The sequence below is a fragment of the Balaenoptera borealis genome (genome assembly GCF_965194805.1).
Source record: "Balaenoptera borealis genome assembly, chromosome: 20".
Classification (NCBI taxonomy): domain Eukaryota; kingdom Metazoa; phylum Chordata; class Mammalia; order Artiodactyla; family Balaenopteridae; genus Balaenoptera; species Balaenoptera borealis.
In genome coordinates, this window is record NC_138879.1 from 48,646,210 (window position 1) to 48,663,073 (window position 16,864).

At 54.5% G+C, this 16,864-nt stretch overlaps 1 protein-coding gene across 11 annotated transcripts in view; it reads left to right on the forward strand.

Moving 5' to 3' along the window:
* SGSM2 (small G protein signaling modulator 2) overlaps positions 1 to 16,864 on the forward strand; it is a 46,618-nt gene that overhangs the window by 23,535 nt on the left and 6,219 nt on the right. For 3 of the 11 annotated variants that reach the window (XM_082370548.1, XM_082370549.1, XM_082370552.1), the window contains 13 exons: positions 484 to 618; positions 5,247 to 5,400; positions 6,163 to 6,227; positions 6,340 to 6,485; positions 7,001 to 7,129; positions 7,378 to 7,560; positions 9,212 to 9,592; positions 9,831 to 9,955; positions 10,389 to 10,471; positions 10,636 to 10,745; positions 11,166 to 11,262; positions 11,750 to 11,917; positions 12,126 to 13,737. In XM_082370548.1, the coding sequence (XP_082226674.1) occupies positions 484 to 618; positions 5,247 to 5,400; positions 6,163 to 6,227; positions 6,340 to 6,485; positions 7,001 to 7,129; positions 7,378 to 7,560; positions 9,212 to 9,592; positions 9,831 to 9,955; positions 10,389 to 10,471; positions 10,636 to 10,745; positions 11,166 to 11,262; positions 11,750 to 11,917; positions 12,126 to 12,214 (1,865 nt within the window). In that variant the 3' untranslated portion in view covers positions 12,215 to 13,737. Of the gene's footprint in view, positions 1 to 483; positions 619 to 5,246; positions 5,401 to 6,162; positions 6,228 to 6,339; positions 6,486 to 7,000; positions 7,130 to 7,377; positions 7,561 to 9,211; positions 9,593 to 9,830; positions 9,956 to 10,388; positions 10,472 to 10,635; positions 10,746 to 11,165; positions 11,263 to 11,749; positions 11,918 to 12,106; positions 13,738 to 16,864 lie in introns of those variants that run through there. The other 8 variants (XR_014238152.1, XR_014238153.1, XM_082370550.1 and 5 more) reach the window with 6 other exon arrangements.

Here is a 16,864-nt window from a genome sequence, read left to right on the forward strand (position 1 = left end):
AGCCCAGCAGGGTGACTCAGGCTCCTGGAGAGCAGCTCTGGGAAGCCCTTAGAAGGTTGGGTTTATAGTCTGAAGCGGGGGATTTGGGGTAACCCTCAGATGTGGTTCAGCTTGACCATGACACGAGCCGAAGAATGATTGGGATCCATCTGCCAACAGTCATGCCCAGCCTCAGCCAGGGCTGGGGAGTCCCTGTCTTTCACTACCCTGGCGCCCCCATCAGTTCTCTCTCTTCTGTTCTTCCTAGAGAGGGCATCCTCCAAGAGTGGAGCTCTGTAGCTGCCGCCGTGTCCTCACCTTCTTCCATACTTTCCCCAGTAACTCATCAAAAGACTCTCAGGTCCCCCCTTCCCCTCTTCCATGCCCTGCAGGCTCAAGGTGACCCAGACTCCATTCTGCTCTCCCTAAGGAGGGAGTGCGGACCCTCCTGCCCCGGGACTAGGGTCCTCATGCCTCTGCATCTCTGCTATTCTTTTTGAGCAGTCACTATTAACTACCACCACCTAGCGGCCAGCCGCGCGGCCTCGGTGGACGATGATGAGGAAGAGGAGGATAAACTACACGCGATGCTCTCAATGATCTGCTCGCGGAACCTCACAGCTCCCAACCCGATGAAAGGTTTTTATCCCTCCCCCTCTCCCTGAGCCACCCCATCCTCCCGCCCCACCCCCCTGGGCCCACCTGCCACCCACCGCAGGGGCTCAAATGGCAGTGTTGGCATTATGGGACTTGCACCCAGGATGCAGATGAGGGAGGGTGGAAGGAGGTGCTGGCAGGAGGGGACAGTACAAAATGCAGTTGACTCTGGGCTCCCCATTGAACGTGAGGAGAGGGCTTTGCACCCGAGAGGGAAGAGACTGACTGGTGGGAAGGTCTGATTATCTGGTTCCCTGTTGGAAATGAATGGCTCTCTGAGAGCCCTGTTCCCACTCTGGAGGGGTCACGCTGGCAAACCCAGGACAATGTCTCTTTCTTTCTCTCCTGCTGGCTGGGAAGACGGGCCCTGTGCCTCTGACTCCTGACTTAACGGAAACAGGACAGAAGTACCAGGCCCCTCTTCAGCAGGGGTAGGGGCTGGACAGCTCATGGGGACAGGAGTCACCTGTGGTCAGGTGAGGGGTCAGGGTCACCATGGAAAGAGACCCAGGGCTCAGTTTACCCAGCTGACACTTTAGCATGAAATCTAGAAATATCTGTGCCAAGGGTATAAGACAGGTGTGTTCCTGCCCTCATGGACCTGACTCCAGGATTACCAAGGCCCCCTCGCTGGAAATGACAGGAAAGTGCCCACAGCTCCTCTGTCCACCACTCATCTTAGCGCAGAGCTAGACTTGTAGAGAGGGACTGGTCAGGGGACCAGTGAGGGCCAGGCCCAGGTGCTCAGGGAAGATTGCTTCTGAAGGGCTGAGGCCACCTGTCTTGGAGTTTAGGGGAAGCTCCCCATCCCCACCATTCCCGTGCCACAGGTTAATTTCTTTTTTTTCATTAAAAATATTTATTGTCCATATAGGAGCTAGTGGGAAAAGCTTCATCTCTCTTTTCTATACTCCAAGAATGACCAATTAAATATATAATCCCCAACCTTTTAGGAGATGAGGGTAGCGTTTATACAACAAGTAGGAGAAGAAAGTTAAGACACCATTGTCCAGAATGAAGTGTCAGCCCATCTCTATTTCATCAGACCTTAATGCAAACATGGAACCCTTTGATCCAATTGCCCTACCAAAGCACCTTGGTGCAGGGGGCATGACTGCTATCCATAGCCACATCCAACTGCAGACATTATAGCCAACGCTCGGACGTCAATAGATTTCTATTAAATACACACACACACACACACACACACACACACACACACACACACAACACCCCTAATTTCAGCTTCTTTTAAATATTGGAACATTGAATTTGTGAGGCAGATTATTACAGTAATATCTTCCAATTTGTTTATGCCTCCCTGAATCCATTTGAATAATTCCCTACCATTCTTCTAACTAATTAATTTTTATTTTTAATTTTTTAAACCATTTTTAAAATTGAAGTATAGTTAATTTACAATTTTTTTTTTTTGAGGCCACTTGGCTTGTGGGATTTTAGTTCCCCAACCAGGGATTGAACCCAGGCCCTTGGCAGTGAGAGGGAGGATCCCAACCACTGCACCACCAGGGAGTTCCCTAATTTACGATGTTGTGTTAGTTTCAGGTACACAGCAAAGTGACTCAGTTTTATATATATATATTTATATAGATATAGATATAAAAATATATATATATTCTTTTTCAGATTCTTTTCCATTATAGGTTATTACAAGATACTGCATATAGTCCCCTGTGCTATACAGTAGGTCCTTGTTGTTTATTTTATATATAGTAATATATATATGTTAATCCCAAACTCCTAACTTATCTCTCCCCTCCGCCCTGGCCACAGATTAATTCCTTCTCCCCTTTCCCTGCCCCTACAGGGGGCGTCTAGGAATATGTGACACTCTCCTTATGCTTCCACAAAATTCTACCAAAGAACCCAGTTCCTTAGCTCAGCCACCAAGCCTGTAATGGGCAACCAAGTCCACAGCCTAGAACACACCTAGCACACCCTCAACACAACTGCCAGCGCCCCCTTACCCATCACATTCCTGTCCTGCCTGCCCTCCCTCCCAGCCCTTCCAGTGGGACCTGCAGGCCAGCTGGTGGGAACTCGGGGGAGCCTCCTCACTTGTCATGTTTTTTGCCTGCCACCTGGTTCCTTGCAAACCTGGGCTTGAGGCTGATGCTTATTTCCAGGTTAGCTGACTTGGAGCCATGTGGGGAAGCTAAGTCAGGAGAGCCAGGGAGCCCCTTCTCACCCCACAAATTATAGTCAGGCTGGAGGCTGTAGGGGGCAGGAGTCCCAGTAGAGCCCCTAATTAGTGGACCTGGAGACAGGAAGCCATCCCTGGCTGCTCTTACAGCTGAGGCCTCCAGGGTCAGAGAATCTTACAGGGTCCAGAGGCCTCGGGGCTTGCTTGGGCATCCTCTTGGGGAACTCAGGGGTCAGACGGTCCCAGTGTGTAGGCCCTGGGACCCCAACACTTGAGAAAGGGGAGGAGGTGTGGAAGCAGAATCAGCAGGTGGCTGGGGAGATGGTATGGGAGCCCCCATCTCCACTCCAGTCCATAATGACAACACTGTTGAGTCCGTCCTGCTAGCCGTTGCTTTCCAGGCCTGCAACATGCTTGACTTGTGCATGTGAATCAAGTGGCGGGTGTCCAGACTCTCCTTCCCCCCTCCCCTCCTTTTCCCGCTGCCTCCCCACAGAGCAGAGATGCTGTTCACTCTAATTCTGCTCCAGGCCAGGCACCTTTCACTCGGAGTCTTAGGGGCTGTGGGGTTCAATCACCCTAATTGTTTTGCTTCAAACTTTCCTCACGCTCAGAGGAGAGAGTCAGAGTCAAAGCTGGCCCAGCAGACCCCCGTCCAGCCTGCTGCCCCTCGCCCAGTCACGCCAGAGCTCCAGCTGTCTGCACTGGGTTAATTCAGAGATGCAGTGTTCAATGCTGGCTGGTTCAGCTCCTTCCTGGAGAATTAAGGTGAAGAGCATTGACCCAGGAGACTTGCCTTGGTTGGGCCCTGCTTTCTGGGCATGAACTCGTTTCCCTGTGTGCCCACCCTCTGCACCTGGCAACCCCCTGCCTGCCCGCCTGCTGCCTGCTGCCTACCTGGCTGGGCCTGCTCCTGCCACACACACCGCCCGCCCCCCGCCCCCGGCTCCTCCCACCACTGGCCTCTCTCCTGCCTGCTGCAGGGGCCTGAGCTGGGCTCCTGCCCCATCCCACCTGCATTTGCCCCCTCCTTCTTCTTCCCAGAGTATCAGGCATGGCTTGCAACCCCTCACTCCCAGAGCCGCAGCCCCTCCACACCAAATGCGTTCCTTAATTTGCCTCCTGGTGGAGCTGAAGGGCCAGATATTTATAAAAATCCCAGCCGTGGGTCTGGGAAGAGAGCCCTGGGGCCAAGACAGGGCAGCCCCTGAGGGGACTGGAGGGGGTCAGCTCAGCCCTCCCCACCAAGGCACACCCAGAGCTGGAGTCTGGCTCCCACAAAACCCAGGCCTAGGTCTGCTCCAGACTCATAGCAGGCCAGGGCCCAGGCCATAATTCGCAGAAAAGAACTACTGCTTGAAAGAAGTCTATCACACACACAGCTCTCTCTCTCTCTTTTCTTGTCTTCTTCATTCTTCTCTTTCTCTCCCTCCTTCCTGGCGTCATCTCCTGGCCCTTTCACTTTCTGCCCTCACTTTGCTTCATCTTTGTGGCTCACTGGATCTGCCAGAGTCCCCCACGAGCAGTGCCTGCCCCACGTGGGCCTTCGAAGCTCTCAAGGGTCTTGAGTTCTGATTCAGACTAGCTGGGCCGGCTGAGGAGGCTTGGTCTGCTGTGGTGTAAAATTGTCCAAGGAGCTGTCTTCTGAGGCTGCACCGGGCACATTCTTCTGGATGGTGGAACTGCGTGCCCAGCTGCCACCCTCATCCCCACAGTGGCCTGGCAGCCCTGGAAACTTTGCCCTTCCTGCCAGTTCACCTGTGTGTTTGCAGGAGGCCACCATGCAGTGCAGTCAGGCTAGGCAAGGATGGAGAACTCACCCGCTGCTGCGAACTTGGGGGCACCTGGCCTGGGCAGGGAGCACTGCTCCTCCTTAGCCACTGGCTGCCAGGTCTAGAACCCTCAGGGGGATGAGGTCTGTGGACCAGGACTGGTGGCTCAGGGGTCCTTCAGGGGCTTTGATCAGTGGACGCTCCTGGCATGGGAAGGTTCAAAGTTTGCAATGTTCCAGGCACCTTTCTGCACATCCCAGAGTTTGCCCAAGAGGACCAGGCTGAATCCTGGAAGGCCAAGCCAGCTGGCAGCATTTCAGAGAGCTCAGGCTTTTCTTGTTCCTTCTTTTTTTCTCCTCCCTCTAGAAAAACAAGTGTCTGTTCCATTGCTTATAGCAAGATGGAGAGAATAGACACAATCATCCATGACTCAGTGAAAGTATCTTACCGCATTCAGAAAGACTAGGTGGAGGCTGGGAAGTATCAGGCGCCCTCTCTCTCCTCCACTTCCAACTCTGGGCTCTGGACCCTGGGCCAGGCAGGCACCACCCCTGTGGTTTTCCACCAAAGGGTGACTTCATGCTGCAGCTCTGGGCACAGAGGTGGGCATGCTGCAGGGTACTTGGGGGAGGAGACCTGCCGGGCCCTGACCATGGCCCCCTTCCTGCCCTCAGATGCTGGCGACATGATCGAGATGCAGGGCTTTGGACCCAGCCTGCCAGCCTGGCACCTGGAGCCCCTGTGCAGCCAGGGCTCCTCCTGCCTCTCCTACTCCACCAGCAGCTCCCCATACGTACCCCCCAGCCACTGCAGCTGTGTCCCCGACCGGTGAGTGGGTGTGTCCATCCGTGTGTATGTGTCAGTCTGTCCTTTGGGGCTGTGTCACTTGCCTGAAGGGTGATCTCTAGTTGGACACACCTGGGTTCGAATTTCATTTCTGCTCCCCATGTGACTTTGTCAAGTTGCTGAGTCTCTCTGAGCTTCTCCATTTCTGAGCCTCAGTTTCCTCATCTGTAAGATGGGGATAATAACCCCTTCTCCCTAAGGTACTTGTGAGGACTGAATGAGGTATATACCCACGTGAGTGCCCAGAGCTGTGCCTGGCACAGAGCAAGTGCTCAGTACCTGGAGCTCCCCTTTCCAAGGTGGACCTGGATCCTGCCGTCAGGCTGCCGTCTGAGGACACTCAGCAGGTATCTGGGCATCTGCCACGTGCCAGGAACAGTGTGTGAATGGCACTTGTGTGAGGGTCATGTGCCCACACTTGATGCTTGCTGATGGCTTTTTCACCAGTAACTTCATTTTTCTACCTGTTGCACCTGTTGACCCTCAGATGGCCCTCTCCATTTTCACATGAGGAAACCAAGATCCACTAACATGAAGTTAGTTGCCCAAGATCCCCTGGGTGGTTGGGGGCCAGGCTGGGCCCCCAGCAGCTCTACCCAAGGTAGCTGGCAGGGCGAGGGAGCCCTTGACATGCTTCTGGGTTGTAGATCCTGCTCCCTGCACCACCTGCCCTCTGAGCCAGAAGGTCCTTCCTTCTCACTCTTCCCTCCAGAGGAACAGCCCTGAGTCAGGTTGATTCCACAGGTTGCCCCTCAGGCTGCTGTGTGAGAGCATGAAGAGGCAGATCGTGTCCCGGGCCTTCTATGGCTGTGAGTGTGGGGTGAGGTGGGGCCGCAGGGGGTGGGAGCAGGGGCAGGGGGAGGCACCGGGACAGAGGGTCACGGCCTCCCGGCTCCCCCCCTCCCCCCTCCCCCCCCACAGGGCTGGCATACTGCCGCCACCTGTCCACGGTGCGGACCCACCTGTCAGCGCTGGTGCATCACAACATCATCCCACCCGCCCGGCCACCGGGGGCCTCGGGGGGCCTCACCAAGGATGTGTGGAGCAAGTATCAAAAGGACGAAAAGGTGCACACTCTGGGGTGCCAGGGACCGAGGCTGGCTCGAGGGGCTGGGGGCCAGCAGGGAGAGCAGACCAGCCTGCTCTGTGAGTGGCCTTCACAGACCACATGGGCGTTCAGGTAAAAGGTGGTCCAGGGTCAGAGGTGAGAGGCCAGGACTGATGGCCTTGGAGTGCCTGGGTCAAGGTAGAGTCTCACAACTAGGCCTGTGGGTTTCCACAGGAAGGGGACTGGACAGGAAGTCCGTTCTGCTCCTGCATTACTCCACAACCTTGAGGAAATCTCCTCATCTCTCTGGGCTCCTTTTCTGCCCTGGAAGGAAGCAGGGTTGAAACAGATCTGCATCCAGCTCTAGTCTGGGGGCAGGGAGGATGTGACGGTCCCAAAGCCGGGTGTGCCTGGGTTTCAGCAGAGTGACCAAATGAATCACTGTCCCCAGCCCCAGCTCTCAGGGCATGGGGTCGCCGAGCTGGGCTGCAGAGACTGCCGAGCTGCATAGTCTTTCCTCCCTGGGTCCCGCAGAACTACAAGGAGCTGGAGCTGCTGCGGCAAGTTTACTATGGCGGCGTGGAGCATGAGCTCCGCAAGGACGTCTGGCCATTCCTGCTTGGCCACTACAAGTTCGGCATGAACAGGAAGGAGATGGAGCAGGTGAGGGGAGCCTGTTCCCCATGGGGATAGGGAGATGGGGACCCAGGCCATGGGAACCAGGGAGGGGGGGCCTCAGAAACCTCAGCCTCTTCCCAGCCAGAAACAGGGCAGAGGAAGATGTTAGCAGGGTGGCCCCACTGTCTTCACCCCGAGGCCCGACCCTAGTCTCCAGCTGTCCCAGGAGGACAGCTGCAGAGGAGGGCGTGGTGCACCCCTCCCGCCATGGTCACGCTGTGGTCTGAGTACAGGTGGACACAGTGGTGGCAGCGAGGTACCAGCGGGTGTTGGCGGAGTGGAAGGCCTGCGAGGTGGTGGTGAGGCAGCGGGAGCGGGAGGCTCACCCAGCTACGCTCACCAAGTTCTCCTCAGGCAGCAGCATCGACAGCCACGTGCAGCGCCTCATCCACCGAGACTCCACCATCAGCAATGACGTGAGCCCGACGGGACCTGGGGGCCGGGGGCGGGGCCACCAGCGCTCTAGGCCTGACCTCTAGTGTTCGCTGGCAGTGGAGCCCTGGAGAACGGCTTAGTGTGTCTGTGTCTCATTTTCTTCCACTGAGAAATGGGATGACAGTCCCCTGCTGCCCCACTCCTCTGGGTGTTGCAGGAATAAAATGACACGGCGTGCTGTGTTCTGTTCTAGCGCACTAGCAGAGGAGGATAAATTCATGGGGAATTAGGGAAGCTCTCCCTCTTTGTAGAGAGACCTGAAGGCTAGGACTGGGCCTCCCTAGGTTCTAGTCCTAGGTCCACTAGTGACAAGATGAGTGACTTCTCTTCCCATCTCTGGGCCTCAGTGGCCCCTCTCAGCTCTACTGTCCTCTGATTGCAGAAGCTTCCGCAAGACCTGTTGGCCAGAGACCAGGGGAGCACTTAACAGCAGTCCCACCTTATAGAGTTGACTATGCAAAGCCAGTTCACAGCCTGTGTGGTTCTTCTGGCCTCACCCCTGACTTTTAGGTGAACATCAAGTCCCAAACTATGGCTGCTGGGCCCAACCAGAACTGATAAGTTTCAGTTTTCAGGACATTGTTTCATTAACTTAACGTTTTTTCTTTAAAATTGCCTCTTTAGATAGTGTATATTCTTGTTACTTAACTCCTTACTAATACTAACAGAACTCAAGTTGGAGCAAGACTTAAAGAAATATAACTACCAAGGCACACTCTCCTTTCCATGGGCTTTGTTCTTAATCCCCTATTTGTGAACATACACTCTTTCTGCTTTGGGTTTTGCAAAATCCTGAGTCTGTACCCAGCTGCTTAGCTTATGGACTCAAGTAGCCTTTCTCACTGGCACTATTCTGAGGCTCTGAATTGCCTCAGAATCATGGCCGTACCTGACACTAACCCAACAGTGCTTCATGCTTCTTGCCCAAAGTGAAAAGTCTTTTTAAGCACTCCCTTCCCTACATAGTCCAAACAGAAAAACAAAATGAAACAAAACTGTATGTATATGTCTCTTCTTTTCCCTGTGACTTATCTGTGGGAGTGTGGACTGTTTCAATCAGTAGAATATGTTTCTTTTCACTTCTTACCTCTCCTCAGTTTGTCTGCAGCTAATATAACCGATTAGGTACTTGCTAGAGAGGTTTCCTGCCTGGTACAGAACATTCAGTACTGAAAATAAGGAAGAACTTATTTTTCCTAACACCTCCAGTCTGCTGCATCCATAGGCTGCCCCAGAGGCCACACCAAAGACACTATGGAAGCTGTCCTGACCCGAGGCAGCCTCATGACTTCTGTGTTTGTAGAGTGACACTTAACGCTGGCCATCGAGTGTCCAGGCCTCCGGTTCCCCTTCTTCCCTGCAGCAGCCGCAGGAAGCGCTTCACACTTTTTCTCACCAGTGTGAGACCAGATGGGGCTGGAGACGGTGTTTTCATGTTTTCCTGGAGCCTGGTCAGCTGGGTCAAAGAGGGCACTTGGCACCCGGGGGAGGCAGTGCTAGAGGCCATGGGGTGGGAGTGGGGGTGTGAGGAGACTTCTCCATCCCTCTCAGTTCTGACCCAGGAAGGAGATGCTAAGCTGAGGGACGGTGCTGGAGTGCAGGTGTGAGCCCCGCCATCTTCGCCCCCACCAGGTGTTTGTCTCTGTGGATGACCTGGAGCCTCCAAGGCCCCTGGGCCCCGAAGATCCCAGACCAGAGCCTGAGCAGGGGGCGGGGGCCGGGCCCACTGGCACCACCATGGTGGAGCAACAGTCGGTGGAGTTCGACTCTCCAGACTCAGGACTGCCTTCCTCCCGCAATTACTCTGTGGCCTCGGGCATCCAGTCGAGCACAGATGAGGGCCAGAGCATGGGCTTTGAGGAGGAGGACGGCGGTGGGGAGGAAGGCTCTGACGGGCTGGTCCCTGCAGCCCAGGTCTCCAAGCCTCAGGCCCCCAGCCAGGAGAAGGCCTCGCGGGCCGGCGAGCTGGAGGCCGGGGAGGAGCTCGCCGCCGTGTGTGCTGCTGCCTACGCTGTATGTGGTCGTTCCCCAGGCACTGCTCTCAGCGGCCCCAGAGGCTGCGGATAGGGGCTGGTGGGCTGGAGGGTGGGGTGGCCTTGACTGTCCTGGAGGGAGGCACTGCGCCCATCTCTCAGCAACCCCAGAGGACTCTGTTCTCTGAGTCCCTTGGTTCCCTGCCTTTGCTGCCTTCCTTTGTTCGGGCATCACCTCCAGCCCCCAACTCACCCCTGAGGGCCCTCCACTCCTCCAGATGGAATTACTGGACACCGTGGCCTTAAATTTGCACCGCATAGACAAGGATGTGCAGCGATGTGACCGCAACTACTGGTACTTCACACCCCCCAACCTCGAGCGGCTCAGAGACATCATGTGCAGGTGCCACTGTGGGGCTGGGCTCGGGGGGAGGCAGGGACCCTGCTCCGTGAAAGGTTAGGCCCGGCAGCGCCCTGCTGCCCTGCCCTGTCCCCGACTCACGCTCGGCTCCCTCTGTCTGCTGTGCCCCCCACCCCACTCCCTCGTCATTCTCGAGGTCTTTCAGATCTCAGCTCTGGCCATGCTTCTCCAGGAAGCCTTAGAGGACCCCCACCCAGCATGTCAGGTGGTGATGGCCTGTCCAGTCTCTCTCCCTGAGCCCCTGAGGGCCTCGAGGACAGTGGCTATGGGTTGTTCGCCGTTGTGCTCCAGTGCTTTAGGGTCGCAGGAAGTCTGACCTCTGGGGAGCAGGCTGCTCTAGGGGCCGTCTCCCCAGGAGTTCCTGAGGGGAGGGGAGGATGGCGCACACCCACAGTGACTCTCCCTGGCGTTTCAGCTACGTGTGGGAGCACTTGGACGTGGGCTACGTGCAGGGCATGTGTGACCTGCTGGCGCCTCTCCTGGTTGTCCTCGACAATGGTGAGGAGGGGGTGTTGGGATTGGGCCTGGGCTGACCCGAGCTGGAGAAAGGAAAAGGCGACGGCATGTCTTCATGGGTGGGCATGTGAGCCAGCCCTGTCCCCCCTGCGGAGTGAGGCTTTGGGGTCTCCTGCCTTGCCGGCCTCACGCCCACCTCCCCGCAGACCAGCTGGCCTACAGCTGTTTCAGCCACCTCATGAAGAGGATGAGCCAGAACTTCCCCAACGGGGGTGCCATGGACGCCCACTTTGCCAACATGCGCTCTCTCATCCAGGTGAGGCCGGCAGCAGCCCCGGGGCAAGTGACCGGGCAGCGCTGGGCTTGTTCATCATCCACGGGGAGGCCGGGGAACGCTCCCAAAATGTTTTTTACGTATAAGCTTAGTTTCTTTCATTAAAAAAAAAACCCACCATTTTCAACCTTACAAATTGAGGAGGAGTGTCAGCGTGCAAACGCTTATGCTCATGAAAGTTCTGGCGCGTAGAGCGGTTGATGATGAAATCACCCAGAATATGGCATCATTCCAAAGAGTACATCCCAGAGAGACAGGTGGGGCTGCAGAGTGCAGCCTGGACGGGAGGGGCGGGGGCAGCTGCCAGGCGGCCAGGGAGGCACCGCGGAGGGGCCTGGGGGGCAGGGCGCTGGGGAGAGGCAGCTCCGGTTCAGTCTGGCTCCCGTTCTCCACTCAAACCAGATCCTGGACTCAGAGCTGTTTGAACTGATGCATCAGAATGGAGACTACACCCACTTCTACTTCTGTTACCGCTGGTTCCTGCTGGATTTTAAGAGAGGTAAGAGGCGGGCTGGAGAGTGGGCCTGGGGTCAGGGGCGGTGGGAGATCCCTCTTCCCCGAAGTCAGTGGTTCTCAACCCACACTGTATTTTAGAGCCCCCTGAGGAGCCCTGGGCCCCACCCAGCCCCAGACTTCCTAAGTGTGGTGATTTTAAAAGCCATTAGGTGAGTCCACAGTGCAGCTAGGGTTGAAAATCACCCAAAGGCAATGGTTTTCAGAACTGTTTTCGAACCAAATCTTCCCGAGCACCAAGGCCTATAAAAGGCTGCTCTAGTGCGAAGTGGCCTCTGCAGGAGGCCAGTGTACAGGAACTACAAGGGAGAAGGTTGGGGCCTTGGCCTGGGGCACGGAACTGCTCTCCTGGAGCGGCTCCTGTGGTGGAGAGAGTCCCAGGACTCCGGCCCCTGGAGCGCTGTCTCGGCACGAGGCTCTGTCCAGAGGCCTGTGGACAGCCAGGCCCAGCCTCAGCTCCTCGCTGTCCCCAGAGCTGCCGTATGAGGATGTGTTTGCCGTGTGGGAGGTGATCTGGGCAGCCCGGCACATCTCCTCGGAGCACTTTGTCCTGTTCATCGCCCTGGCCCTGGTGGAGGCCTACCGAGAGATCATCCGTGACAACAACATGGACTTCACTGACATCATCAAGTTCTTCAACGGTAGGAGCCACTTGGCCATGCCAGCTGCCTCAGCAGGGGCGTGGGGGCCTCCACTCCTGGCCTGCACAGGGTTTGGGGGGCCCTCGGGAATACTGGCCCCTGCCCCGTAAGCAAATGTCGGGAGTCCAGGTGGAAACGGAGCAGGGTGGGCAGTCCCAGGGCTCCTCCCAGACTGCTGCCCCCGCTCAGTTATCCATGTTTCCCCCAGAGCGGGCTGAGCATCACGACGCCCAGGAGATCCTGCGGATCGCCCGGGACCTCGTCCACAAGGTGCAGATGCTCATAGAGAACAAGTGAGGGCTGTGGCCAGGGGGCAGCAGCCCGCCAGAGCCTGGGCTCCGGGCCCCTTTGGTCCCACAGAGGGAGGTGCAGGGGCGGCACAGCCAAGACTGCCCCAGCCCCCAGCCGACCCACCTGCCCAACTGTATTCCTAACAAAGCGCTTGTGAGCCTGGGATCGGACTCTGGGCAGTGCTGGCCCTTCAGGGCGAGTCAGGGGCCAGGATGCCCTCAGGTCAGGACCGGGAAGGGAGGGGTCAGCCTCAGGGAATGGCTGCCTTGGGGGACACTTACCCTGCTCCCCTCTCAAACACCTGGGGATAGTCCCACTGCCACTGGCAGCCCCAGCCTGGACAGCTCCCCGTGGCCTCTCCTGGGGCCCTGTGGAGTTAGGAGGGCTGTAGTTGCCTGGACCCTACCTGGGTGGGTCAAGGGGACTCTGTGCTGTATCTCTTCTGAGCGTCCCCCTGCAGGCCCAGTGCATGTGCACGCACCAGCCCCAGTTAGAGCAGCCAGAACGGCTGCCAGTTTGGGTGTGTGCCCTGGGTGCAGGAGACCTGGGCTGCATTCCAGGCCCTCCCCTGAGACTGCGGGACAGCCCAACAACATGGGCCCTGGGTGGGAGCAACCCACCTCAGCAGCACTGCCACTGCCTTTGGCCACCCGAGGTGACCCCATGCACCCCCCCCTCAGCCTATACAGTGCACCCATGTGTATCTGTACAGTCTCACTCTTACCACCCTGCTCTTGCTTTATGCATTAGATGCATCCCCCAAAACTGTGTATCAGTGATGCTTTTGCCAGCAGAATGACCTGGAATGTGGCAGAAGCACTTGCTCTCCAGGCTGATTCTTTAGGGAGGCAATCCTGTCATGGTCTCCTCTCAGGGACGGGCTCCAGAGCTTGGGGCAGCCCATTGCCTATCCCAGGCATCTGCTGAGTCCCTGAGGTGGAGGGGAGGGTGCTTGGATCTCCCCAGCTTGTCCTTGGTGAGAAGCAAGGCTAGCTCTTCCTTCCACGTGCTTCTCAGGATGCCGAGGACGCTAGGGACCCACAAACCCCCTTAGAGGAGCCTCGCTCATGGAGGTGCTAGGAAGGGCCCAGCTCCTGACCCCAGGCCTAGTCACACTGCTTGCTCTGTCATCCCCACTTCCCATCCCATCAATACATGCAGGACAGGCCTTGTTCTTGGGCCAGGAGGCCACTCTGCCACAGGGGTTGGGCCTGTCCAGCTATCACTAAGGTCTGGAGACTTCCTGCATTTGAGAAACATGAGAAAGGGCCCAGCCACCCCTCTGCATCCAGCACAGTCTCCCCAGCCCAGCCCTGCCCCGGGCACTGCACCACCTGTTTGGAGGCCAGCCTGCCCCATTGCCCACCCACCAGGTGAGTCCTTGGCCTCCACCAAGCACAGTGGCCGTTGTGTGCCTGCCTTAGTGACTCAGTGGTTTTTTGAGGAGCAGAGTGTGTATGTTTTTTGGCTCAGAAACTATACTCTTCAATGTAACAGACCAATAAACACAGCATTTGGCAATGCTTGAAGCTCTGGTGGCTACTTGTGGGCTGGCACTGGACCGTCAGTGACTGTTTATGTTGGGGAATTCTGTAAGCTCCGGATTGAGCGGTAAAGAGGGCCAGCCCCACAAGGCAAGGATGGTGAAAAGAGAGAACCAAAGTTTCCAGAAGAGAGGGGCCTTGGCTGTGGAATGGTCCAGGGTGATAGCCAGACTCTAAGTACCTAGAGAGAGCCCTTGCGGGGGACCTTGCCCCAGAGCCAGTAGTCCTATCTCAGACTGACCAATGGCCTCTCCAGCCTCTGGATGGCATGTAGGTCCCTGCCCCGCCCCTTTCCAGACTTTCTGCCCTCCGAGCTGGAGCTTGATTGGGAACCTACAAGACCTCCCGGCCTCTCTGGCCTTGGCTCCTGCCCATTGAGCACTGTCTTTGAGATGCCTGCTTCAGGCAGGAGTGTGGAGGGTGTAGTGGCAGGAGAGGTCAAACTCACTGAGGCATGGAGAGTGCTGGACTCAAATAGCAGGTTCCCATCTGCCTTCTCCCACCTCAGAGGGCCACTGCCCCATCACCCATAGTTCCAGATAGAGGGCTGCAGTCACCAGCATGTTGTTTGGTGTAGAGGACACTAGCTTTCTGGGCATTAGGGCCTGCTGTCAACTCACTCAGAGCTGCCCAGGCAAGGAAACCAGTTGACACCAGGAATCCTGTGGCCAGGACCTTATAAGCCCCTCAAGGGAACTCCTCTCCACCCTCTAGCTGACCCTGTAGCCTGGAGTAATCAATCAGAATTCCCTCCGCTGTAACATCTATTCATGATGAAAACTCTTACCGAAGTGGGTATAGAGGGAACATATCTCAACATAGTAAAAGCTATTTATGACAAACCCATAGCCAACATAATACTCAACGGTGAAAAGCTGAAAGCCTTCCTGCTAAAATCTGGAAAAAAGGATGCCCACTCTCACCTATTCTATTCAACACAGTATTGGAAGTCCTAGCCACAGCAATCAGACAAGAAAAAGAAATAAAAAAGTATCCAAATTGGAAAGGAAGAGGTAAAATTGTCAGTATATGCAGATAACATGATAACTATATAGAGAAAACCTTAAAGACTCCACACAAAAACTACTAGAACTGATGAACAGAAAGCCTGAAATAAACCCACACACCTACGGCCAATTAGTCTTCAATAAAGGAGGCAAGAGAATGGAGAAAAGACAGTCTCTTCAGCAAGTGGTGTTGGGAAAGCAGGACAGCTGCATGAAAATCAATGAAGTTAGAACACTCCTTCACACCACACACAAAAATAAACTCCAAATGGCTTCAAGACTTAAATATAAGACATGACACCATAAAACTCCTAAAAGAGAACACAGGCAAAACATTCTCTGACATAAATCATACCAATGTTTTCTTAGGTCAGTCTCCCAAGGCAATAGAAATAAAAGCAAAATAAACAAATGGGACTTAATCAAACTTATAAACTTTTATACAGAAAAGGAAACCACAAACAAAACAAGAAGATAACCTACGGACTGGGAGAAAGTATTTGCAAATGATGTGACCAACACAGACTTAATCTTCAAAATATACAAACAGCTCATACAACTCAACAACAAAAAAAACAACCCAATCGAAAAATGGGCAGAAGACCTAAATAGGCATTTCTCCAAAGAAGATATACAGATGGCCAATCGGCACATGAAAAGATGCTTAACATCGCTAATTATAAGGCAAACGCAAATCAAAACCACAATGAGGTATCACCTCACACAGGTCAGAATGGCCCTCGTTAAAAAGTCTACGGTCCAATGCTGGACAGGGTGTGGAGAAAAGGGAACCCTCCTATGCTGTTGGTGGGAATGTAACTGGTGCCGCCACTATGGAAAACAGTATGGAGGTTCCTCAAAAAACTAAAAATAGAGTTGCCATATGATCCAGCAATCCCACTCCTGGGCATATATCCAAAGAAAACTCTAATTTGAAAAGATACATGCACTCCAATGTTCATAGCAGCACTATTCACAATAGCCAAGACATGGAAGCAACCTAAATGTCCACCAACAGATGAATGGATAAATAAAAGGTGGTACATATATACAATGGAATACTACTCAGCCATTTAAAAAAATAATGCTATTTGCAGCAACATGGATGGACCTAGAGATTATCATACTAAGTGAAGTCAGACACAGACAAATACCATGTGATATCACTTATACATGGAATCTAAAATTTGATACCAAAACAGACTCACGTAGACAACAAACTCATGGTTACCAAAGGGGAAAGGGGGGTGGGGGAGGGATAAATTAGGAGTTTGGGATTAGCAGATACAAACTACTACATACAAAAATAAACAGCAGGGGACTTCCCTGGTGGCGCAGTGGTTAAGAATCCGCCTGCCAATGCAGGGGACATGGGTTCAATCCCTGGCCGGGAAGATCCCAAGTGCTGCGGAGCAACTATGCCCGTGAGCTGCAACTACTGAGACTGCGTTCTAGAGCCCCTGCTCTGCAACAAGAGAAGCCAACGCAATGAGAAGCCTGCGCACCACAACAAAGAGTAGCCCCCGCTCGCCACAACTAGAGAAAGCCTGCACACAGCAACGAAGACCCAACGCAGCCAAAAAATAAAAAATAAAATAAATAAAATAAATAAATAAACAGCAAGGTCCTACCGTATAGCACAGGGAACTATATTCAATACCCTACAATAAACCATAATGGTAAAGGATATGAAAAAGAATGTGAAAGAATATCTACGTGTATGTGTGTGTATGTGTATGTGTGTGTTGCTGTACACCAGAAACTACCATGACATTGTATGTAAATCAAGTATACTTAAAAAAAAGAAAAAAAAATTCCCTCTGCTGTGACACCACCTGAAAGTTCACCAAAGGCCCCTGATAACTTGCCTGGAAGTGGCTGGTTCCTTCACACACTCCCACCTCTTCTCTGCTCCACCCAGAAGTGCTGGCACTCCCAGACCCCAGACTGAGCTTCTAGGGCCAGAGCGAATCCCACAGCCAAAACGATGGGTCTGCTGAGGGCTGTGTGTGGAAAGAAGTAGCAGGAAGCATGAGTAAGGTACTATAGCCCTCAGATGAAACTGGGTCATCACGGCCAGGGGTAGAGTCTTCATCTTTGTCCCC